This window comes from Acomys russatus, chromosome 15 (genome assembly GCF_903995435.1).
Source record: "Acomys russatus chromosome 15, mAcoRus1.1, whole genome shotgun sequence".
NCBI classification, from domain to species: domain Eukaryota; kingdom Metazoa; phylum Chordata; class Mammalia; order Rodentia; family Muridae; genus Acomys; species Acomys russatus.
Window position 1 is genome coordinate 65,371,319 of NC_067151.1, and position 24,650 is coordinate 65,395,968.

Here is a 24,650-nt window from a genome sequence, read left to right on the forward strand (position 1 = left end):
GCATCCAGCAGAAGATGACTGGAAACGCCAAGGGCCATCTGTGCCAAGCACATACAGCTACCGGTTATTAACCCATCATCACATTCCCTATTTTGTAGATGAATAAAGATACACAGAGAGGTTACACAACCAAGAAGGCATGATAATTCATAAAGCCAACAGACAACCCCCTGAAAGAGTGTACAGGCTACACGGAGTTCTTAGGATTACAGGTGATAGGAGAGGTGATAGAGGAATTAAGAGATTTTGAAAAATACTGAATAGAGACACAAAGTGATTACAGTTAGAGCATACAAATGAAGGTTAAAAAAAAAAAATGGTAGCCAGGCAGTGGTAGCACATGCTTTTAATCCCAGCCCTTGGGAGGCAGAGGCATGTGTGTGGGTCTCTGAGTTTGAGGCCAGCCTTGGTTAGTTTTCAAACAATGAAATAATAAATGTAAAATAAGCTTTGCTTCAACTAATGGTGAAACTTGGTTTGAACATGAATCATTTTGTTTGGATTGAATACTGGATAAAGAGTACTGTTGCTGAGAGAACTAGTTGTTTTTGCCAAACCCACATGGTGAGACTCTGTCAAAAAATAAAAAACAAAACAAAACAAAAACCCCAGAGCTAGTTGTATTTATTTATTTATTAAAAATATACTGAAGAGGGGTTGGCTAGAGAGAGATGCTCAGTGGTTAAGAGCACTGGCTGCTCTTCCAGAGGTTCTGAATTCAACTCCCAGAAACCACATGATGGCTCACAACCATCTGTACTGAGATCTGTGTAGAGTAATGTTAATTCAGAACATGGCTGCTCTGGCAAGAGATCACATCCAAAGGCCTTCTAGGTCTCTGTGATCCAGCTGGAATAAAATGACACCTTTAATCCAGGAGATAGAGGTGAGCAGATCTGAGTTCAAGGCCAGCCTGGTATAGAGCAGGTATCAGGTAAAGAAAAGCTTAGCTCCAGTCGTGGTGATACGTGCCTTTAATCCCAAAAGAAGGTAAAGTTAGTTTGGGGAAGGAAACACCCATGTCTGAAAATGATGTCTAATTGAGTGGCAGTTTACAGAGAGAGGAGGCAGTTTTTATCAGGACAGGAATAGAGACATGGGTTGCAAAGAGAGAACTCAGGTGAAGATGGAACAAGCCAGAAAAAGAGAAGAAGCCAGAAGATTAGAACAGATTGCTGAGTTAGTTTGAGGCCAAGCAGAGCAATTCTGGGCCAAAAGAGAAGCCGGGTTATGTAAGTCAGCTGGGAGAAGAGTTTGAGCCAGAACAGTTGAGTTGAACCAGTCAGCCCAGAGTTCAGAAAGAACAAGTAAGTGTGAGCTTATTAAGCTGAAAACATTCTAGGCCTAGATTAGATTGTACAGAGGCTAGAAGCTTCCAGGACTAGGCCTAGATTAGCAGAAGGAGGCAGTAAGCCTCCCAGACATCAATTAAGCCAGGAAAATAAAAGAGTTCTTTTTACAGATCTGATGCCCTCTTCCGGCATGGAGGCATACATGCTAATAGAGCACTCATATACATAAATAAATCAAATATATATGTATATATATACATATACATACAGTGTGTGTGTATATATATACTGAATGAAGCTAAGGACGTTAGCCAGCTGGTAGGCCACTTACCTAGCATGCAGGAAGCCCCCCCTTTCCCCGTGCCCTCCCCCCTTAGATCCCTAGGAACAAATAAACAAGATGTGATGATACACTCCCAGCACTCTAAACATAGAGGCCCTAGGAGAATCAGAAGTTCAAGGTCATCATCCTCAGCTATATATCAAGGCCAAGGTGAGCCTGGGCTATAAGAGACCCTCTCTCTGTTTCTCTCTAATTATTCCTTTTTGTAAACTCTTCTCCAACTTCCGGTTTTGCAGCAGAATGACTGTGGTACTCATCTGGAAAACCAATGAGGGAAAAAGTTCGGTTGGGACAGTGCTTGCCTGGGTCCCAGCCCTCACACCACCTGTAATGCCAGCTCTGGGCAGGTAGAGGCGGGTAGAAATGTAGGCTCCAGAGCAAGTCGAAGGCTAGTCTGGCCTAGAGGCCCTGCCTTTTAAAAGCCGAGTAATTAATTAAATGAACCAGCCATGGTTGCACACCTGTAATCCTAGCACTTGGAGAGGTGAGGCAGGAGGATCACCACAAGTCTCAAAAAGGACATAATTCTAGAAAAGATCAAGCTGAAAAGAGAGGTCACTGGATCATAAAAATTAGAAATCAAAGCCGGGCATGGGGGAACACGCCTGTAATCCCAGCACTCAGGGAGGCAGAGGCAGGCGGATCTCTGTAAGTTCAAGGCCAGCCTGGTCTACAAAGCAAGCCAAGGACAGCTAGGGCTACACAGAGAAACCTGCCTCAAAACAAACAAACACACAAAAACTGTGTGTGTGTGTGTGTGTGTGAGAGAGAGAGAGAGAGAGAGAGAGAGAGAGAGAGAGAGAGAGAGAATAAGTTGCCAAGCCCATGCGGTGTTGCACGCCTGTATTTACAGCACTGGAGAAGGAGATGTGGGAGTTCAAAGCCAGCCTCACCCAGCTACATACTGAGCCATCCTGGACTACATGAAACAGTGTCTCAAACACTTAGCAGTCAAGATAGCAAAAGGCAGACCAGGAAGCAGCAGCGGTAGCTGGGCCGGAAGACAGGACAGTTAGGTCTTGGGAGGCCCAGATACTGCGGATTGTTCACGCCCGGGGAATTGAAATGTCATTCCTAAGGATTTAGGGGTCTTTGAGTGTCTACAGCAGGTTAGTCACTTTGTCAAATGTCCGCTTCAGAAACCTCAGGCTGCAGGACACGTGGAGAAAGAAGCAGCGAGACAGAGGAGAATTAATAGGATTCAAACTAGGGCAGGAGCAGTGGGGACACAAGGAGGGAGACATGGGAAAGATCTCACGGGCCACGGGACGGGGGAAGTGACAGGACACCGTGTCCCCAGGGGAGGCACCAGAAGGGAGAGGAGGTGCACAGGAGAGACGAGGTGTTCACTTGGAGCCTGGCGGACTTGAGGGGCCTGTGAGAGGCCCAAGAGGATTTGGTCATTATTTAGACTCTGGAGTCTAGGCCCCAGCGCAGGTTTGTGAGCCTTTGGCTCCGGGTGGTGACAAATGACAAACTAAGGTAGACCACACGGTGAGCGAAGATGAGTGCTGATAACAGAACCCAGGAAATCCTCTCTCTGGCCACTGTGTAGAAGACACCGGAAAGAGATGCGCGAAAGACTAAGAGAATTCGGAGACACTGGGGACTCAGACACAGTGGAGACTTGGAAGTCATCAGACTTGGACCACTCGCTGTTTGCAGAGCGCTTCTTCCCACCGAGGAGCTCAGTTTACCCTCACGGGGGCTCAGATAAGGGCGGAGCACAGGCATGCTGCTAATTAACCCAAGAACTGAACCTTGAGCCCCAGCCATTCTAGCAAGGCCAGGCCACCCTCTTTCCTCTGCCCACCTTCCTGACCGAGTGTTCTCCCTGGCTCCCGTGACCTGCAGAGGCAGCACTTTGCATCGCCCTTTTTGAGCAAGGATGCTTGGGCGGAAAGGCCACGCTCTGCTTCTGCTCACACAGCCTTCTGCTCTTAGACGTTTTGGATTTTTTGCTGCTCTGAATTCTCCTCGTCCCCTAGCTGAAATCTCCCTCCAGTTCCCTTTTCTAAATTCCCGAAGGCAGAGACAGTTCCAGATGACCGCTAATGAGTCAGCCTCTTGTGTAACCCGTCCCCCTCCCTTGAAGGAAAGTAGAACCTGTGACTTGCTTCTGGACAATAAAATAGGCCAAAGGTGACCACTGTGTCACACCCAAGATTCTTCTGAGTTACCTCATGCTCCTTCATCTCCTTTTTTTTTTTTTTTTTTTTTTTGTTTGTTTGTTTTTTTGGTTTTTCAAGACAGAGTCTCTCTGTGTTATCCTTGGCTGTCCTGGACTCACTTTGTAGACCAGGCTGGCCTCGAACTCACAGAGATCTGCCTGCCTTTGCCTCCCGAGTGCTGGGATTAAAGGCATGTGCCACCACGCCCGGCATCCTTTTTTTTTTTAAACTGTCCCCCCACCCCACCCAGACAGGGTTTCTCTGTGTAGTCTTGGCTGTCCTGGACTCACTCTGTAGACCAGGCTGGCCTTGAACTCACAACGATCCTCCTGCCTCTGCCTCCCTGAGTGCTGGGATTCCTGATGTTCCTTCCTAGCAGGACTGGTCCTGCTCACTTTGTGGAAGGCCAAGAACCATCTAGAAGGGCAGCAGCCACATATACGAAGCCACAGGGGACATCAGGACCTGAGCAGCTCTCAGGGACAGTGAGAAAATAAGTCCCTCCTTCCCGCACCCTCATGAAATTCTGCCAGCAACCACATGAACCCGTGGAAGAGGATTCAAGCTCCAAAAAAAGCAGTCCCACAGCCCTTTGATTGTAGCCATGCTAGACTTGAGGAGAGGAGCCGAACAAGCAGAGCTTGGATAGGCTCTTGACATCAAACCCACCAAGATGAGGGGCAGAACACTGCTATCTTAAGCAGCTGGGTCTAAGCAATTCAGTTACACAGCAAAAGAAAATTCAGGGCTGGAAAGATGGCTCAGAGGCTAAGGGCACTGGCTGCCCTTCCAGAGGTCCTGAGTTCAATTCCCAGCAACCACATGGAGGCTCACAATCATCTATAATGAGATCTGGTGCCCTCTTCTGGCCTGCAGGTGTACATGCAGGCAGAGCACTGTATACATCATAATAATAAATGAATCTGAGAGAGAGAGAGAGAGAGAGAGAGAGAGACAGAGAGAGAGAGAGAGAGAGAGAAGAGAGAGAGAGAAGAAAAATTAATATAACCCCTTACTGCTTGGATGGCCAGCACAGCTCCATTTAGAACGTAACAGCAACTATCTTTTGGGTTTTACCTTCCCAAGCTGATAGAAGCTTCTGGAAGACAGAGAGCTGGCTCATATGGTTAAGAACACATAACTCCAGTTCCACTGGACCCTACACCCTCTTCTGACACCCCAGGGCACCAGACACGCAAGCGGTACACAGACATACCTGCAGGCAGACCACACACACATAACGAAAAGCAGTAAGTCCCCAAGCGGTCACCTTTCTTCTGCATTCTCTCCTGTCTCACAGGCTAAGATGCTAAACCAGCCACTGACAACAGCAACAACAAAACACAACTACTGGTCAAGACTTTTTCCTGGGGCAAAGAGTGGACCTGCCCCTGAAGGTAGAGCTCCCAGTGAACGCCGGAATCAAATTAGAGTTCTGTACATACCAAGGACGGGAGCAAAAAGAGACAGGAGAGTAGATTTGGATAACCAGCCACATGGTGTCACTTCATCCCCATGTAGATACTTCAAAACAACAAAAACAAAAACAAGGGCACTCTGGCCGGGGGGGGGGGGGGGGGGGGGGTTGGGGGGGGGCGCACGCCTGTAATCCCAGCACTCGGGAGGCAGAGGCAGGCGGATCGCTGTGAGTTTGAGGCCAGCCTGGTCTACAGAGTGAGTCCAGGACAGCCAAGGCTACACAGAGAAACCCTGTCTCGAAAAACCAAAAAATACATAAATGAACCAAAAACAAAAACAAGGGCACTCTTACGAAAAAAAAAAAAAAGAGTTTAAGTTTTTAAAAAACGAAGCACATGGTATCACAAGGTAAAATCTTGAAGAGGATGCTGAGTGAAACTACCCAGTCACAAGAGACAAGTTTACAGTTACGTATCATGTGATCGTTTCTGTATGTAGTGTGGACAGACAGTGGAAAGGCAGTGGAAAGCACTTGAGGGAAAGAGGAGCAGGAAAGGAATGTTTGAGAGGAACAGAGGTTGGACTGGGAAAGGTCAAAGAGCTCCAGAGACAGTGGGAACAGGGTGGTTGCACAACACTGTGAAAGTCGTTAATGCCACAGCCACACAGTTAAAATTGGTTAAATGGAAAATCTTATGTTATCTATAACTTACCATAATCAGGGACTTTATCAGAAGGCAGAGGCAGGTGGGCCTCTGTGAGTCAGAGCTAGCCTGGTCTGCAGGCCATGACTCAGAACAACCTGGGCTACACAGAGTAAGCAGTGAAGACACTCAAGATACAAAGCAAAAGAATTATGCTGAGCTTGAAAACTGTGGTAGCTCATGGTCGTCTCTAACAGCCGTTTAGGCTGAACTTTGTTCATCTTTACCTATAAATGACAACTGTTTCCCAGAATCCCCAGGGCTTCCTTCCCAGCCTCCTGCCACCCTCCCTCTCTCCTCAGATCCTCAGCTGGCTTTCATTCCTTATTCATATTGGTTTTTTTTTTCAAAACAGGGTTTCCCTGCATAGCCTTGGCTGTCCTGGACTCGCTTTGTGGACCAGGCTGGCCTCGGACTCACAGCGATCCCGCCTGCCTCTGCTGGGATTATAGGTGTGCGCCACCTGCTTCTTATTTATTTCTATTTTAATGTATTTACTGGCAGGGCTTCTCTGTGTAGACTCGGCTGGCCTAGAACTCACTGCTCAGACTAGGTTGAGCCTCCTGCCTCTGCCTCTGGTGCTAGGATGCAGTGGTTCAAATGAGAAGGCCCCCCAGGAATTCATGTTTAAATACTTGGTCCCCAGTTGGTGGAGCTGTTTGGGACCGGATAGGGGTGTGGCCTTGTCAGAGGAGGTGTGTCGCTGGGGACATGCCATTCCTAGTTAGCTCTCTCTGCCTCAGGGTTGAGTCTGAAAATGTGAGCTCTCAGCTACTGCTTGCCTCAGCACCGTGCCTGCCTGCTGCCATGCTCGCCACCGCGGCCAGGATGGCCACGGACTGTCACCCTCTGAAATGGTAAGCCTCAAATAAACTCTTTCTTTTATGAGTTGCTTTTGTCGTGGTGTTTTTGTCACAGCAGCGGGAAAGTAACAGAGACACGTGGCTTATTATTATTATTAATTATTACAGTTCTACATTATTGCTAGTTATGTGTATGTGTGTGGGTCTCTGTGTGAATATTGGCATGACCACAGTGCCATCAGAGGCCAGAGGCCTTAGATTTCCATGGAGCTAGAGTTAGAAGTGTTGGTGAGCTGCCTGATGTGGGTGGGGGGGATTGACCTCAGGGTCCTCTGGAAGAACAGTATGTGCCCTTGGCCACTGAGCCACCTCTCCAGCCCTAGGGTTGTTTTTCTTTTTGTTGTTGTTTGTTTACTTGTTTGTTTGGTTTTGGTTTTTTGAGACAGTGTTTCTCTGTGTGACCTTGGCTGTCCTGGACTCGCTTTGTAGACCAGGCTGGCCTTGAACTCACAGAGATCCGCCTGCCTCTGCCTCCCAAGTACTGGGATTAAAGGCGTGCGCCACCACTGCCCGGCTCCTAGGGTTGTTTTTATCATCATCATCATCATCATCAGAGATGAGCTCTCAATGGTTTAAAATTCTTTGGCTAAGGCATCCTCCTGCCTCAGCCTCCCAGGTGCTGGGATTACAGGTGGGTGTTACCATGCCTGGTTACACTTTCAAAGTTGTTTTAACTAAAATGCCATTCAGGAAGCACCGTTAAATTTTTAAAATCATCATCATCACCATCTTCATAGCGCTGCAAGGGAACGCTGTCTGCAGAATGGACTGAAAAGCCACACCCACTTCCAGCTTCCTTTGGAGGTCACCTGCTCACCTATTCCTTTGTTTCCCGCCCTCTTTCAACACAGCTGGCTCACCTCACATCTATGCCCAAAGCCTCTGGGACAGAGAGGCGGAGAGAATGTCTCCAAGCCACAAAGAAGCCCAGGCACAAAGTCTGGTTGGGTACTGGCAGCTCTTGAGAAATCTATTTACTGACAACACATACGTGCTGATGTTTACAGTCCCTCAGAATTTTTCACACGAGTCAAAGCCGTGGGAGCCATACTGAGAATAGCAGCGAGGAGCTGACCCCAACCCAGACTCAGAGAGCTTGAAGTCGGTCCAGATAACCCTTCGGAAACCCAGCCTGTGTCCCATGGCCACAGCTGAGCAAAAGGCCTGTCCTACTCCAGTCTATAACCCTGCCATTATACATGGTCTGTTTAATCTAGTCACTCCCAATTTTTCTAGAAAATAGCACTGGCCCAAGCCTTCCCAGCCCGTCAGCCCCAAGCGCTGGAGCTCACCTGCGCTCCAAGAAAGCTCATTCTTGCGTTTTAACCTTCTGGAGTTAAAATAGGTTTCAATCAGCTTCTACCTAAGTTTTCTCTTCGGTTCTGGTTTGGTTTGGTTGTCTGAGACCATGTACCCTGGCTAGCCAGGAACTCACTTGGTTTTGGTTTGTGACCAAGTTCTCACTATGTAGCCTAGGCTGGCTTGGAATGCATAACCACTGTGCCTCCTCCCAGATGGCTGGATTTACAGATGCCAGCCACCCTGCCCAGCTCCAGCAGTTGCTAAGTGACATGTGCCCACCAGTGCGCAGACATTAAACATCAGCACCCACTTTTCTCTGTTCAGCTCCTGGTGCCAGGCAAGTGCCCCGAGGGCTCCCTCTAGGAGTGCTTATCTTTTCTTCTTCAGTGATCCAGGGCAGCCACCTTGTAAAACATACTGCCAGTGACAGCAGAGTCCCCTGTAGCTCTCCTAACATGGGTACAGTACCCACAAGGCACTGGGCCAGTGCTGGGATAGGGAGACAAATAACCCCTGCCCTTTAGGACTTCTCAGTCTGGCTGGAGGCAGAGAAGGAGCCGGATACTGAAGAGCGGGAGACTGTCCCGGGAGCTGGGGGAGCAGTGTAGAGGAAGAATAGCCCCGTCTGACATCCTCTGAGGAGGGGCAGAGGGACTCACCGACAGGTATCAGCTGTGGAGATTTTCTTTGGTTTTTGAAACAGGGTCTCACATACACCAGGCTGGCCCCAAATGTGTCCCATAGCTTGGTTTTCTGTGGTGCTAAGGATTGAACCCAGGGCTTTGTGCATGCTAGGTAAGCACCCTACCAACCAAACTGCATCCACGGCCCGTGTGTGTGTGTGTGTGTGTGTGTGTGTGTGTGTGTGTGTGTGTGAGAGAGAGAGAGAGAGAGAGAGAGAGAGAGAGAGAGAGAGAGAGAGAGAGAGAGACAGGGTTTCATGTAGCCTAAGCTAGCATCCAACTTGTTATGTAGCCAAGGCTGACCATGAAATCCAGATCCTACTGCGTTCACCTCTCAAGTGCTGGGATCACAGGCATGACTGGTGCAGTTGTTGGTTCTTTGACATTATTTGGGAGTGGGTGTTCCTGTCAAGTGCATCTGCGGGGATCAGAAGGCGATGTTTGGGAACAGCCTCTCGGTACCACATGGGTCCCAGGAATTGAATTCAAGTTGCTGCCTTGGCAACAAGCACCTTTACATGCTGGCTATCTCGCTGGCCCAGGGTTTTGTTTGTTTGTTTTGATTATGGTGTGAGTGTGGAGATTAAGGGACTTTCACAAGTCACTCCTCTCCTATCCTGTGGGTCCCGGGATTCAGCTCGGGCCACTAGCATTGGTGGCAGACACCTCTCCCCACTGACCCATCTCTCCTGGCCTAAGCAGGGACTGGAAGAAGACAAAAACGCCACCACCATGAAAATGTGAGGACAGGTGCTGCTGCATCTCAGAAAGCAACCTGCACAGCAGCAAAGTCCAGGAACGAAGCTAAGTGACTGAGGCTCAGTCCAGCTGTCTCCAGGGCCTGGGGTTAGGAGACTAAAACCTCTCAGCTCTGTCGTGACTGAGTGAGCCACAGTATCTTTCTAGACAGCTGTCCCACTTAAGTCTGTTCTATGGGTCTCTATAGTGTAGCTGTGGACAGCTTTGCACAGTGGCTTCTACTTTTATGTGGTACCAGGCACTGAACTCAAGTTGTTCTGCTTTTTTTTTTTTTTTTTTTTTTTTTGAGCAGGTGTTTATTATTTCTTCCTTTATTTGGGAGGGGGCGCACACATGTGGAAGGCAGGGCCTAAGTGAGTTGACTCACAGAGCCCAACCTTGAAGTCAAAATTTTCAAAAATGTGGTTTTATTTTTATGTGTGGTCTTGTGTGTGAATGTGTGTGTGTGTGTTTGCACACATGAACGTGGATGCCCATGGAGGCCACTAGAACGTGTCAGATCTCCAAGAGCTGGAGTTACAGCAGTTGTAAGCCACCCTACATGGGTGCTGGGAACTGAACTTGCCTCTTCTGTAAGAGGAGCATATGCTCTTAACCACGGGATCCATCTCTTCAGGGCCCCAGCTGTAACCCCTGATCCTCTGGCCTTCACCGCCCTCACGGGCTGGCATTACAAATACGCATGTGCTGCCCCGCCCAGCTTGAGTTGTCAGGCCGCTTGTGATTATATAAAATGTAACAGTCGGTGATTGAAACTCAAACAACCTGCCATTTGAGAGAAGAGAAACCTGGGGTTCGGATTAGTGACATTTCTCGGGGAACTTTAAGAAGAGGGGGTTAAGCACTGAGCCTTATAAATGAGATCTGTTGTTGTTGTTTTGAGACAGGGTATCTGTCATCCAACCCTGGCTGGGGCGTCCTTGAGTCCCATCCTCTTGCCCCCCTCTACTACCTCCCTAGCACCAGGACTGCAAGCACATCCTAACCTGTCCAGCTGATCTTAAAATCAGCTTTCATTTGACCAAAATGTTTACCTGCCTTTGAAACGTTCCCAGAAGTCTGCTTCTGATGACACAAGCAAACAACAAAACTAGGACAGTTATTGAGTAAAATATTTACCCTCCTATAATCCAATTTCTTTTTTTTTTAAAGATTTATTTATTATGTATACAGTATGCATCAGATCACATTAAAGATGGTTGTGAGCCACCATGTAGTTGCTGGGAATTGAACTCATAACCTCTGGAAGAGTAGTCAGTGTTCTTAACTGCTGAGCCATCTCTCCAGCCCCAATCCAATTTCTTTTTAGGCCTGGCTTTTTTTATTCTTCTAGTGCCAGACCTAATTGGCAAAAAAAAAAAAAAAAAAAAAAAAAAAAAAAATTCCCTCATCTCCTAATTCAGCTGTTTCCCTTTGCTTAAAAAAAAAAAATCATAATGGGAGGGAGGGAGGAATGGGAGGATACAAGGGATGGGATAACAAATATGAATAAATTAATAAAAAAAAAAAACCTCATAGTGGCCACCTGCCCAGGTGCTCGATGACTGCTGCCCTCTAGTGGTTCAACTTGAAAGGGACTTTTGCCCTCTCTTCCCACCACCTTTTATTTATTTATCTATTTTTTTAATAAGTAGGAGAGGTTGGGACTCAGGTAAGGACACACTGAAGTTAGAATAAGTAGCCAGGCAAGGTGTCCACACTCATTAGAGGACAGGGAAGGAGAACATGGCCACCGAAGAGCTCGGAAAGGCATGATGGCATTTAAGAACTGCGGACTTGGGGGATGGAAAGATGGTTCAGTAGTTGAGTGGTTCCTGCTCTGGCAGAGGACTGGAGCCGGGTTCCCGCCACCCGCGCCAGGGGCTCACAGTCTCTTCTAAGTCCAGCTCCAAGGAGATTCGGTGCCCCCTTCTGGTCTCTGCGGGCACCTGCATCCTGATGTACATATTCACACACAGACACTGCACAGATGTGCTGCGCAGGCCCCCACACACACATAAACAAGACACTAATACACATGCAACGGAAATAAGTAAAACCTCAAAGAAAACTGGTTTAATGTGGACTCATTGGGGATGCTCTTCAGGAGCAAAGCTCTGGCCAGCTGTGGGATCCTGGGCTCAATTCCCAGCACCCTCACATACACGTGAAGAGCTGTGGACATCGGTGAGTCAGGCGAACCAAGGGGGTCAGGAGGGCCTGGCGGAAAGCAGGGCGTCTCCCCATCGCTCACGCTCCACACCCCAATCTTCTGCTTCCAAGGAGATGCACTCTAAGCCATGCCCATTCAGGGTAGGGAATCTCTCTCCAGCTGTGGGATGCTCGCCTAAGAACAGGGACAAAGCCCCTCCTGTGCGTCCTGATGGCTGCCCGCCATTGCCCATGCCCACCCTTACCTGTGTCCACTTTGTGCCTCATTTCCTTAAAACTGTGGTGTATGCTTTCTAAGTTTTCTTTTAGGAGTGATATGTGACTTTTGCCTCTCAGCATACAGATATCTCATGGCACTACTAAGATGAATAGAAATTTGAGGACAGGTTCTCTGAATTTCCCTTGTGGCCCTATAGTCATGCCCTACACCTTTGACATATTAAATACTCAGAGATACTTATTCACAATAAAGCACATATTTCGTGTCCACAGTAAGCAGACATACTCCATGCTACACACAGTTCTTGCATTGCATATGGCTTTTTAAAATGTGATTTGCTGCATGTATTCTTGTACATGCATGTGTGCAGTGCCCACAGAGGCCAGAAGAGGGCATCAGATCCTCTGGAACTGGGGTCATGGATGACTTTGAGCCACCATGTGGGTACTGGAAACTGGACCAAGAACAAGAAGAGCTCTCTAGCAAGCCAGCCCAGAGCCATCTCTCCAACTGCCTCGCACATGGCTCTGTTCAGACCCTTGCTTCAGCTAAGAGGGAGTAAAGCACAGCGCTACCCATAGCCTATGGGGCCAGACCTCCTGTGACCCCGCTGGGTCCACACTGTCCACTTGCGCATTCTTGGACAGGAGCCTTGCTGCCTGTGTCTCAACTGCATCATCTCTCAAATGGGAAACGATGGTGCTTGGCTCACTCTTACTTAGAACACATTATCATCTTGTAAAGCTCAGAAAGTTTGTAATTTTGTTTCTGTTGGGTTGGGGTTTTTTGTTGTTGCTGTTGTTTTGGGGTTTTGTTTGTTTTGAGACGGGGGCTTCTCTGTTACACAGAGCCCTGACTGTTCTAGATTCTCCTTCTAGACCAGGCTGGCCTCGAACTCTGGACTCCCTTTGTAGACCAGGCTGGCTTTGAACTCAGAGATCCACCTGCCTCTGCCTCGCAAGTGCTGGGATTAAAGGTGTGCACCACCATGCCAGGCTGTAATTGTTTTGTTTCATGTGTATGGGTGTTTTGTCTACATAGGCACTACTTGTATGCCTAGTACCCTCAAAGGCCACCAGAGTGCTGAATACAATTGTGAGGCACCATGTAGGTGCTGGGAATCAAACCCAGGCTCCCTCCCTCTCCTCTGACAGGGTTTCTCCGTGTTGCCCTGGCTGTCCCGGACTCTCTTTGTAGACCAGGCAGGCCTCAAACTCACAGTAATCTGCCTGCCTCTGCCTCCCAAGAGCTGGGATTAAAAACCCAGGTTCTCTTAAAGAGTAGCTGGTGCTCTTAACCACTTAGTCATCTCTCAAGGCCAACAAAATTCTTTTTTGTTGTTGTTGTCATTAAAAATTATCTTTATTTTATGTTCACTGGTGTTTTGTATGCATGTGTGTTTGTATGAAGGTGTCAGATCTCCTGGAACTGGAGTTACAGATAGGCGTGAGCTGCCATGTAGGTGCTGGGAATTGAACTGTGGTCTTCTAGAAGAGCAGCCAGTGCTCTTAACTGCTGAGCCATCTCTCCAGCCCCTCTGTTCTTAATTCTTAACAGAGAATTCCTCAGACCCGTACAAAGTTCCAAGCACAGGAGTTATGGAGACATGTTTTTTAGTATGATCTTAATGAAAACAAAACTCAGGCCAGGCGTGGTGGCGCACACCTTTAATCCCAGCACTGGGGAGGCAGAGGCAGTTGGATCTCTGTGAGTTTGGCACCAGTCTGGTCTACATAGTGATTTCCAGGAGAATTAGGGCTACAGAGAGAGACTCTGTCTTAAACAAACAAACAAACAACAGAGGAAAAAAGCAAGTTCAGAACCTGGCATGGCACCACACACCTGAACTGCAGCATTCGGGAGACAGAGCTGGGTCTGCGTGAGTTCAAGGCCAGCCCGGTCTACACAGAGCTCCAGATCAGACAGGGCTACAAAGCCAGACTCTGTCTCAACAACAACAACAAACAACAGATTATTCTTAAATGTTTGGGACCGCTGGGCAGAGAGTGAATGTGAGGTAAGGCTGGTGCGTTTTGATGTTCAGGGAGATAAAAGAACTCAGGAATGCCTTCCTCTGCCCTTGTGTCTGCCCCACTGTTGCTGTTGTACAGCTTTTCACTGAGCATACTTATGGGGACAACTGTACACAGTAACACTTTGTATAAAGAAAATTTTGGAGCCAGGCGTGGTGGCGCACGCCTTTAATCCCAGCACTCTGGAGGCAGAGACAGGTGGATCTCTGTGAGTTCAAGGTCAGCCTGGTCTACAAAGCGATCCAGGATAGATAGGATCCTGTTACACAGAAAAATCCTGTCTTGAAAAAACAAAAAAACAAAAAACCAACAACAAAAAAGAAAGAAAATTTTGGCTCCTTATCTTAATTTATACTTGTAATTTGACATACAATGACAATTTAAATTGCTTCCTCAAACCACATACACACAATTTGGTTTCCGTAATTACCGTCACTTATACTTTAATTCAATATAATCCTTTTAGAGTTGGATATAATTATTTAAGATTTCACCTGGAAGAAAGAAAAAGAAAAGCAAAGCTTAAAGATGCTGAGATGTACCTCACTTTGTAGAGCCTTTGCAGGGTTTGCCCTCCACACAGATGCAAAGGCAAACAAACAAACCCCTTCCTTTGACAGAGCTCAGCCGGCCGTGAGTTAAGCTCTACAGACAGTAAGACGGTGTGCAGCTTCTGTGTCAGTTTTACACACTAGCTAGACATAAACAGACCCAAGTGTATACAAACACTGCGGCTTAACGGGAGAAACAGCATTTGAACAGTTGTTAAAATGTTGGGGGGGCGGGACTGCGAACGCCTGGATCGGCGCTCATTGTACGAATGTGCTGAAACCCTGCGTGAAGCCCCGGGAATGTACGTGACTCTCATGCACACACTACAGAAGGTTACTGTCTTAGAGTTCTGTGTGTATCATGCACACACAGGACTTAGGCTTTAACCATACACCTAAATAAACTCTAGATAAGTTAATTAAACATTATAAATTAACTGTAGAAAGACTAGGAGGAAATACAATTTACATATCAAAACCTAAAGATAACATATACTTAAAATGCTTATATTAAAGATCCTAGCACTGAAAGGATAGCTCAGTGGTTAAGAACACTAGCACTGGCTGCTACCCCAGAGGACCAGGGTTCACTCCCCAGCACCCACATGGTGGCTCACAACTGCCTGTAACTCCAGTTCTTTAGCACCTTTTCTGGTCTCTATGGGTACCAGGCACATCCATGATGCAGACATCCATGCAGGCAAAACAACCATACATATAATTTTTTATAATTTATGTATTTTTTTTATTTTATGTGCTTTGGTATTTTGCCTGCATTTATGTCTGTGTGAGGGTGTCAAATCTTGGAGTTACAGACAGTTGTGAGCTGCTACGTGGTTGCTGGGAATTGAACTCAGGACCTCTGAAAGAGCAGTCAGTGCCCTTAACTGCTGAGCCATCTCTCCAGCCCCCACATAATATTTTTGTAAAAATTTTATTGGGCTGGAGAGATGGCTCACCAGTTAAGAGCACCGTCCGCTCTTCCAGAGGGTCCCAAGTTCAGTTCCCAGCAACCACACGGTAGCTCATAACCATCTATAATGGGATCTGATGCCCTCTGATACACAGGCATACATGTAGGCGGAACATTATGTAATAAATAAATATTAAAAACATTTTTATCAAGGTCACAAAGGAAAACATTTTAGCCTAAAATTATAAACTGAATTTGTTTGTTTGTTTGTTTTTCGAGACAGGGTTTCTCTTGTAGTCCTGGCTGTCCTGGATTTGCTTTGTAGACCAGGCTGGCCACAAAGTCACAGAGAGATTGGCCTGCCTCTGCCTCCCAAGTGCTGGAAGGCAGTGCACCACCATGCCCGGCTAAACTGAATTTTTAAAGTAATGAAGTTAAAAAGACATTTAACCAATAAACACAAACAAGGTGATAGGAAAATTAACGTCTCACTAGGTCAATGACCAGGATGGTTGAAGAGAGGTCCTAGGCCTTATCCTAAAGGCATTAGCCTCCTCCCCTCCCTGTGGGGCACCAGGCCGCTGAGGATTTTGGAGGGGCTGTAGCTGTAAGGCAAGTGTGCTCTTGCCCTTGGGGTCTTGTGTTAGGTGGATAAGGTAGGAGGCAATTCAGAAGAAATGCCACTGCTGGTAAATAAAAGACGTCTTACTGGCTCAGACAGACATACTTGAAGTTCAAGTGAGACTTAGCCAGACAGAGTGATGGCTGAAGAAACTCCAGCTAATGCTAGACAGCCATCTGGGTACCCACCAGCTGTTTGTCCCCGACTCCAGTCCCTGGAAGGCAAGTTCCCAGGAACCCTGACTCAGTGACCCCCACCCAGAAGTGACCATCTACTTGGTATGACTAACTACTCCTTTCGCTTCTGTCACTTGCTCTCACAGATGCCCAAAGGTTGCTTTGAGTCGCCTTAACCACCTAACTTGGCAGAACAGAACGGTTTTTGTCGGCTTGCTTAGAGTGAAGGTCTTCACGGGGTTTTCCCCTTTAAAGGTCCTTTCCCACACCCCTCCTGGATGGCAAGCCCAAATCTGGCTCAGGGATTGTTCATCCTGCTAGAGGTTCATCAATCAACCTTTTAAGTGTACTAGGACCAAACCTAGGGTCTTTTCCCAGGGGTCACAACTCTGGGCCAGCAGCTCATGTTCTCTCCACTTCCCTCAGCACACAGGTTCGTTGCGTGCTGACCACAACAGCATGAAGTGGGAAATACAAGAGGGTGCACTGTACTGCAGTAGCATGTATTCAGTACAAATGCGGGGATGGTACAATACGGCTCAAAGTCTTAGGGACACTTACTACAGCTCTGCCAGCAGAAACACGCTGCTTCTAAGGAGGAAGAAATAAACGCTGCCGATGTTGCCCATGCTGGTGACGTGGGTCTGTCCTGCTTCCTCATTTCTCTCAGTCTTCTGCCTTCCTGTTTTCCAGATGATTTGCTTTGCTTTTCTCTCTTTCAGCCAGGCTGTATTCCCAAGTCCTTTGCATAGTCCCATGGACACATTTGAGGGTATTGCTCTTTCAGCTGAAATGCCCTCCCCTTTCAGATAGCAATTCATTTAATACTCATTTGCAGCTGGACATGGTGGTGTAGGCTTTTAAACCCAGCACCTAGGAGGCAGAGGCAGGCGGGATCTCTGAGAGTTTGAGGTCAGCTTGGCCTATATAGTGAGTTTTAGGACTGCCAGAGCTATCTCAAAAACAAAACAAAACAACACAACAACAAAACCAACTTACTTGTAGTTGATAAAAAAAAAATTGTGTAAGCCACAGTGATGGTGCACACCTTTAATCCCGGCACTTTGGAGACAGAAGCAGGTGGATCCCTGAGGTCAAGGCCAGCCAGGTCTATGTGGTGAGACCCTGTCTCAAAAAAATAATAAAGAGGAGAACGAGAGAGAGAGAGAGAGAGAGAGAGAGAGAGAGAGAGAGAGAGAGAGAGAGCGCACACTCGAGGGAGAAGGACTGAGATTAGGAGTCCTAGCTAAACCCACCTTACTGGTCTTTCCCATCACATCCCCAAAAGGCCCTCAGCTGGGCTCGCTGTCCCCCATATATGCTAACTGACTTCCAATGCTGGCTTTCTTCCTGTCCTTTCTCTTGGACCAAGATCCTCCAGGCTCAGGTGCAGCGTCATAGCCTTTCTACCTTTCAGCATCTCTCATGTTTTATTATCACCCACTTGCTCACAGGTTGGCTCCAGCGACCCAACAGAATTCTGGAAGAACATAGCACTGTCCCATAGCACTTGGCTCAAAACTGTACAAATAACAGGGGTGGGTTTTTTCAATCCTTCTTTTGCCTTCTTTTCTATCTCCTAACAATAATAATCTCTGTATTTTTTTCTTCTTTTTTTTTAAAGATTTATTTTATTGATTTTATATATATAGTATTCTGCTTCCGTGTGAAGCAGGCCAGAAGAGGGCGCCAGATCTCATTATAGATGGCTGTGAGCCACCATGTGGTTGCTGGGAATGAAACTCAGGACCTTTGGAAGAGCAGGCAGTGCTCTTAACCTCTGAGCCATCTCTCCAGCCCATATTTTTTTGTTTGTTTGTTTGTTTTTGACACAGGGTTTTTCTGTGTAGCCTTGGCTGTCCTGGACTCACTCTGTAGACCAGGCTGGCCTCGAACTCACAGAGATCCGCCTGCTTCTGCCTCCTGAGTGCTGGGATTAAAGGCGTGCGCCACCACTGCCTGGCTGCAGAAGTCCTTTTTTTTTTTTTTTCCTTTTTTTAATTGATGACCAATGTTTTGCAAAAATTCCCACCCAGTAATATATTTTACATAGCATGTCAGTTAAAACACAGAGCCACACTGACTGATACTGACAAGACAGAAAGGTCAGGCTAGGCCCAGAGCCCCAGTAACAGGGAGGAAAGGGCTGGCTGTGTGACACAGCTCACTCACAAGAACTAATGATTCCCTTCCCCTCAGCCCTCTGAGGTCCCTGTGGTTTAAGACTTGGTGACCAACACCCTGTCAGGAAATTAATTACCCTACCATCACCTACCCTCAGTCCCTTCTCCCACAGGGCTCTGGGGAAGGAGATTCTAGCGTAAAGGCTCTATGTATTTTAGAGTCCCAAGGCAGCCTCAGTGAGACGGAAGGTACTACGCTTTAAGAACCGTCTCTTTCCTCCTCAGCCTAGATAAGCATTTTCCTCAGGAAATGGGGGATCTGCAGGTCTGTGACTTAGGAGTTTCAAGGTGATGGTGCTTATAACTGGGACAGAATAGAGGAGACAATTGTCCTTGCAAAGCCAGAGCTCTACATCACTGCATGGAAAAGAGGCCAAGGGCCCCAGGCTAACATCTGTTGTTGAGTCATGCCCTGAACAGACTCCGGCCTTAGCCCAGCAGCTCTGAGGAACGAGAGAACTCAGGGAATTACACAGGCCACACAAAAACGCCGCCACTCAGAACCAGGAGCTGGCTAGGGAGGGAACACTGCTTTTCCATCCCAGAGGGCATTAGCCTCCTCTGTTAAAGTATGGTGTCAAGCGGAGCATCCAACCAGTGAGGGGACGCTTCATGGTGGAACAGTCCACTGTAAACAGTGATTTAAAACGGGGACAAGCCAGCCTGGTCTACAAAGTGAGTCCAGGATGGCCAAGGCTACACAGAGAAACCCTGTCTCGAAAAACAAAACAAAACAAAACAAAAATCAAACGGGGACAAAGCCAGGCATTGGTGTGCATACGCGTAATCCCAGCCTTGGGGGCCAAAGCAGGAGGATGGTGACTTTGAGGCTGGACCGAGTTACATAATGGGACCCCAAGAAAGACAGACACCAAGAAAATGAATAAATCATCTTTGAACCTTAAGACACCTGTCTGGCCTGGGATTCACTGTTTGTCTTGTTTTGTTTTCCGAGACAGGGTTTCTCTGTGTAGCCTTGGTTGTCCTGGACTTGTTTTGTAGACCAGACTGGCCTCGAACTCACAGTGACTCACCTGCCTCTATCTCCCAAGTGCTAGGAATAAAGGCGTGCGCCACCACCCAGCAGTGGCCTGGGATTCACTGTGCTGACCATATTCAGCCCGCCCCCCCCCCCCCCCCCCCCACCAGTGCTGTGGTTAAAGGTGCACATGGCTGCGCTCTGGGCTCTTTTTAAAATTATTTTGGTAAACTTTTATTTTGAGATAGGGTCTAACTGAGTTGACCAGACTGTCCTTAAGTTTTCAGTCCTCCTGCCTCGTCACCAAAGTGGCCGAGGCTAGCAACCTGCTCCACCTGGCTGACACAGTATGTGCTGCCAGGTTCTTTTCTGCTCAGTGCAAGGATGAAAAACAAAAAACAAACAAACAAACAGATGAAGACCTGGGATATGGGCAGTTGTTGGGGAGGCAGGGAGTGCATGCTCCCGTGGGCTTCTTTTCCCACACCAGGCTCGTAGCCCAGGTTTTTAGGAGGCTGGCAATGATGGCTGCATGCCTGGGCAACTCTTAACGCCCTCGTGGCAAAGGTCCCAAAGAGGCAGAAGTCACACCTCTCTCCGATAGCATGCAGGAGTTGGCTTAGAACACCATTAAACACAGGCCATAAAAAAGGCAGGGGCTTGCCATCCCCTTAGCTCTACCTGACATCTCTGACTGGAAAGACTGTCAAGGTGCCGAGTGGTCCCCCTCTCCCCGCGCATCCTCCCCGGCCTTGTTCTTTTCAGCAGCAGGGCACAGCGGCATCTGTGATGCCAGAGCTCACTGCCCCACCACCCCGAGCCTGGCTTCTGCTCTCCAGAACGCCTTCCACCCGCTCCCTATCTCCACCCCACATCTCTGCTCTTCCCATGTAGCCCAGCAGGCCCTGCTGCAGAGCCTCCCTTTCCTGCAGGGCAGCACACTCACCCCTGTATCCTGCAGCCAGGCCAGTCTCCTTGGCACCCTTGCCAACCCCACCCTGCTAATGTTCTGAGACAGGGCATCTGGATAGCTCTGTGCAAGCAAGACTGCCAGGGCAAGAGCAGCCTGGGAGTCGGGAGACAGATCTGGATGCCGGGTGGAAAGCCGCCTGGGTATTTTGATGCCTGTGCTGAGAAGTTGGGCTGGGGGGTGGGGGGGAGAGTGTAGGGGGGAAGGAGTTACATTCTCAGTTGGAAGGACAAAAGGGGAACCAGAGGGCCCAGGAGCCAGGGGTTGTTGCTTCCCATTTGCTTGGCCCAGAAGGGGTTGTGTAAATTCAGCTATGTCTTGTTTGGCCCTGCAGCCAACTGCCTTCCTGGCAGAAAGGAGGAGAAATATCACTGCATTAACAGAGCTTGCCAGAAACTAATAAACCCTCCGAAGAGCTGCAGTCAGCATTTCTCAGAGCTTCCCACTTCTGCAGAGGATGAGGCTGCTCGCTTCTGTACCTCTGCTGGGGCTAGTGTCCCTCCCTGCAGTCTCAGGACCCGGGATTCTGGGTAGTGCTGTTCCAAATCAGGACACAGAATGGCGAAACTCGGTGATACCGCAGGGCCTGATGGCTCATGACTTCTCTGAATGCCATAACACCCACACGTCATGGTCTGAGAGAGCTGTGACATACCTTTCAGATGTTGACAACAGGATGCCACCTTCAAGAGACGGTGTACTGTTTGCTCTTTCATCCTCTCCAAGAAGGAAAAGGAGGTCCATAGGGCAAAGAGGTATGTTAGCATAATTTATTAAAGTCACCATACAAAGACCGTGTGTCACAGACAGGAAACGAATTTGAAGGGGCACAGAGACCACACTGAGCGCCCTCATTCTGCAGAGAGACGCCTGAAGTCTCAGGACACTGTGCAGACAGAGCCAGGCCCTGGGCCGAGCCCTGACGTAGAAACACAGACTTAAGGCTTCTGGCTGTGAGTTGTAAGACTGAAGTTGTCCCCGTGGCTCTGCAGTCATGTGCCTGAACACTCTTGAGGCTACTAGGCCACACTCCGGGAAATACAATGAGCTGCAGGGTCATTGGGGTGGGATAGAGATTGTTATGGGGTACAAGGGTTCTGAGGGGTTAGAAGAACCCACCTGGGCCCCCCAAACAGTCCCAACTGTCCTATTCCGCAGACAGCACACACTCAGGGACAGACGCTAGCCCCGAGACACAGGTTGGCTCTGGAGGAATAAGTGAAAAGCAGAGATAGAGGGGAGTTAGTGCGCCCCTGGGAACCAGAACACTTCCCCCACAGTCAGGAAAACCCAAATACCTTAGCAGAAGCCTGTACAACACTGGTACTGAATCAATTATGAGATGTAAGCAAAACCAGCAATAACTTAGCAAAATAAATACAGTGGCGGTTTTGCTGGGACTGATGCAACTCGGAGGAAAGTTTTTAGCTCTGGGATAGGAAGACTGAGTTGTGCCTCTCAGGACACCGCAGGGGAAAACCCATAGCCTGGGACCTTCCAAGACAGCGAAGCCGCAAGAACTATTCGTGGCCCTAGAGAATCTTCCTGCTAAACTGCTCCCTGAATGCACATTCCTCGGTCTTCAGGAAGGCACACTAGCTAGTTTAGGTTGCCTGGCTGAGACCAGACCTGTCCAGCTAGCTCCCATTGGCTGTCTGTAGGAGGCCCTGGTCAGCACGGCACAAGGGTGGAGCCAAGTGGGAAAACAAATAGTTTGTTGTTGAGACCTGAGCTGTGTTTGCAGAAGGAACTTCGTTCCCCCGGGACACCTCCAGTCACTAGACATCTGTGCTTCCAGTCTTTCAGGCTGAGACAAATTTTGTCACTTCTCTGGACTTGACGAGGGGCTGGCTTTGGGCAGCTAGACTCCAGTGTACGCAGCAGGGGAGCTCTGGTACATGGGAAAACACTAACTGAGAGTAAGGATATTGCCTTGTTCCTGCTAGCAGGAGACCATCTTCCCAAGGTCTGCAGTGTCCCGAGGAGACAGACGCTCCCGCCCCATCTGCCAGCAAGCAGAGGACAGAAGCCTGGGGCACGAGCCCAAGACCTGGGGCCACCAGGGTAGTCGGAAAGTCAGCGTCAACGGCCTACAGGGTGGTGAGCTTCTCTGCAGGACTGAGGCGACAGCAATGGCAACTTCATCTCCTGGCAGCTCAGGTTTCTACCACTCGGATGAGAGGCAGAGGCTTAGGGCTGGGGGGCTTGGATATCCTGACACTGGAGAGAAAGGAGTAGATGGTGAGGGCTGTGCCGTTGCACCCGGCCTCCCAGAGCCTCCCCTCCCCGGTTCCATGGTGTCTCTGGAATACTACACTGCAGGGCTGGCTCATCTCATGAGCTCTTAGGTGATTTTCAGTAACATGGAGGAGAAGCTGTGGCATGACCCAGTCCTCTGGTGGCAAGGGTGGTAAAGATGGGGTGGCTAGCTACACACCTGAGGAGTGGACAGAGCTGAGGGTCTTGGTTTTCCCCCAAGATGTGAGGCCTCTTTGTGACTCTCTTAGAAACAAAAGACTCTACTCTAGAAATATGCAAATATATGTACAAATTTGCAATACACAAATATTATAAATAAAATTCACATGCAATCTTGGGATCTCATACACTTCCAGGAGCCATGAATGTTCCCTCCAGGCTAGGAAGCAGTCTATTGAACACTGACTGGAGATGGGGGCAGGAAGCTGGGCCTCGGGGAAGGAAGCTGGGCCTTGGCACAGCAAGCTTTACACAGCTCCTCAGCTCTCTCCCCTCCTCCTGGGCCCAGGCTCTGCAGGTGCTCACCTGCCCAGGTCCTCGGTCTTGGCCCGGGTCTGTGTGCTGAAGCTCCCGCGGGCCACCTGCTTCTCTATGAGATGCTCCATGCGGTCGTGCATCTCCAAGTTCTGCAAGGCAAGAGCAGGTCAGTGGGTCTCTGGGGCTGCTGAGCGCCCTGTGTAACCTGCGCGGGTGCTCCCGTTAGCCAGGGGTGTCCTTTCCCCTCATCATCTTCAGAACGGATCACTCTCTGCCTCAAGTGCCTGCTCCTCCATAACCTAGCAACCCAGTCACTTCTGGCTCCTCCTCCATGTATGTGGCTTCGTGTCTTCAGTTAAAGCAGTCTTATGCCTTTGTCAACAGCCTAGTTTTTAAAAAATTTTTTTAATTTAAATTTAATTTATGTGCATTGGTGTGAGGGTGTCAGATCTTTGGAGTTACAGATAGTTGTGAGCTGTCATGTGGGTGCTGGGAATTGAACCCGGTCCTTTGGAAGAGCAGTCAGTACTCTTAACCACTGAGCCATCTCTCCAGCCCGCCTAGTTTTTTTTAAAGTATCTGTAGCTTCTTGGTTTGTTTTTAGTTTTACTTTTTATTTATATGCATGTCTGTGTGAGTGTGTACCACATGCATCCAGGTGTCTTTGGAGTTCAGAAGAAAATGTTAGCAGCCTAGGAGCTGGGAACCGAACAGCAAGCTCTTACCTTGGAGCCATCTCTCCAGCCCAAATAATTTCAGTATTGTTTTGTTTTTCCTTAACATATCCTATCTTTAACTCTAGACCATGCTTTCTCTACATACCCTGTCTCCCACCTGTCTCCCCTATTACAGCCATCTTCACACAGTGGCTTGCAAAGTGATCTGAGGGTGGTCAACACACCAGAAGGGCTCTGCAGCAAAGCAGAGATGGGACTAGGAAGTCATCTTGATAGCTGACTGAACCCTTCACCAGAGATATGAGGAGATGCCAACCAGAGAATGTCCCCCTCCTCCTTCAAAGGCTGGCTCCACCGTCAGCAAAGCTCATTTGGTCAAAATGTGCTATGGTTGATGGCTTGTACCACAACGCTCTGCCCTCGACTGGGGATGCTGTCAGCTGCACCCTGGAAACTATCAACTCAACACTTCTAGATACTCAGTTCGGAGCAGCTGTTGGACAGGACCATGCCCCCTCCATGTGCCCAGGCTTCTCGAGAACCCAGCTCCCTGTCGGGGGCTGTCCCCCATAGACCTCAGCCTCCCCTCTGTGTGCCCAGGCTTCTCCAGAGCCCAGCTCCCTGTCGGGGGCTGTCCCCCACACAGACCTCAGCCTCTCCTCTGTGTGCCCAGGCTTCTCCAGAGCCCAGCTCCCTGTCGGGGGCTGTCCCCCACAGACCTCAGCCTCCCCTCCGTGTGCCCAGGCTTCTCCAGAGCCCAGCTCCCTGTCGGGGGCTGTCCCCCACAGACCTCAGCCTCCCCTCTGTGTGCCCAGGCTTCTCCAGAGCCCAGCTCCCTGTCAGGGGCTGTCCCCCACAGACCTCAGCCTCCCCTCCATGTGCCCAGGCTCTCCAGAGCCCAGC

The 24,650-nt window shown here is 48.8% G+C and overlaps 1 protein-coding gene across 1 annotated transcript in view; it reads right to left on the reverse strand.

Moving 5' to 3' along the window:
• Positions 1-22,490: 22,490 nt before the first annotated feature.
• The window catches only part of Tuft1 (tuftelin 1), a 50,094-nt gene continuing 47,934 nt past the window's right edge, over positions 22,491-24,650 (reverse strand). The window contains exons 11-12 of the mRNA XM_051157677.1: positions 23,119-23,219; positions 22,491-22,554 (exon numbers count right to left, since the gene is read on the reverse strand). Coding sequence (XP_051013634.1) covers positions 22,491-22,554; positions 23,119-23,219 — 165 coding nt within the window. The remainder of the gene's footprint in view (positions 22,555-23,118; positions 23,220-24,650) is intronic.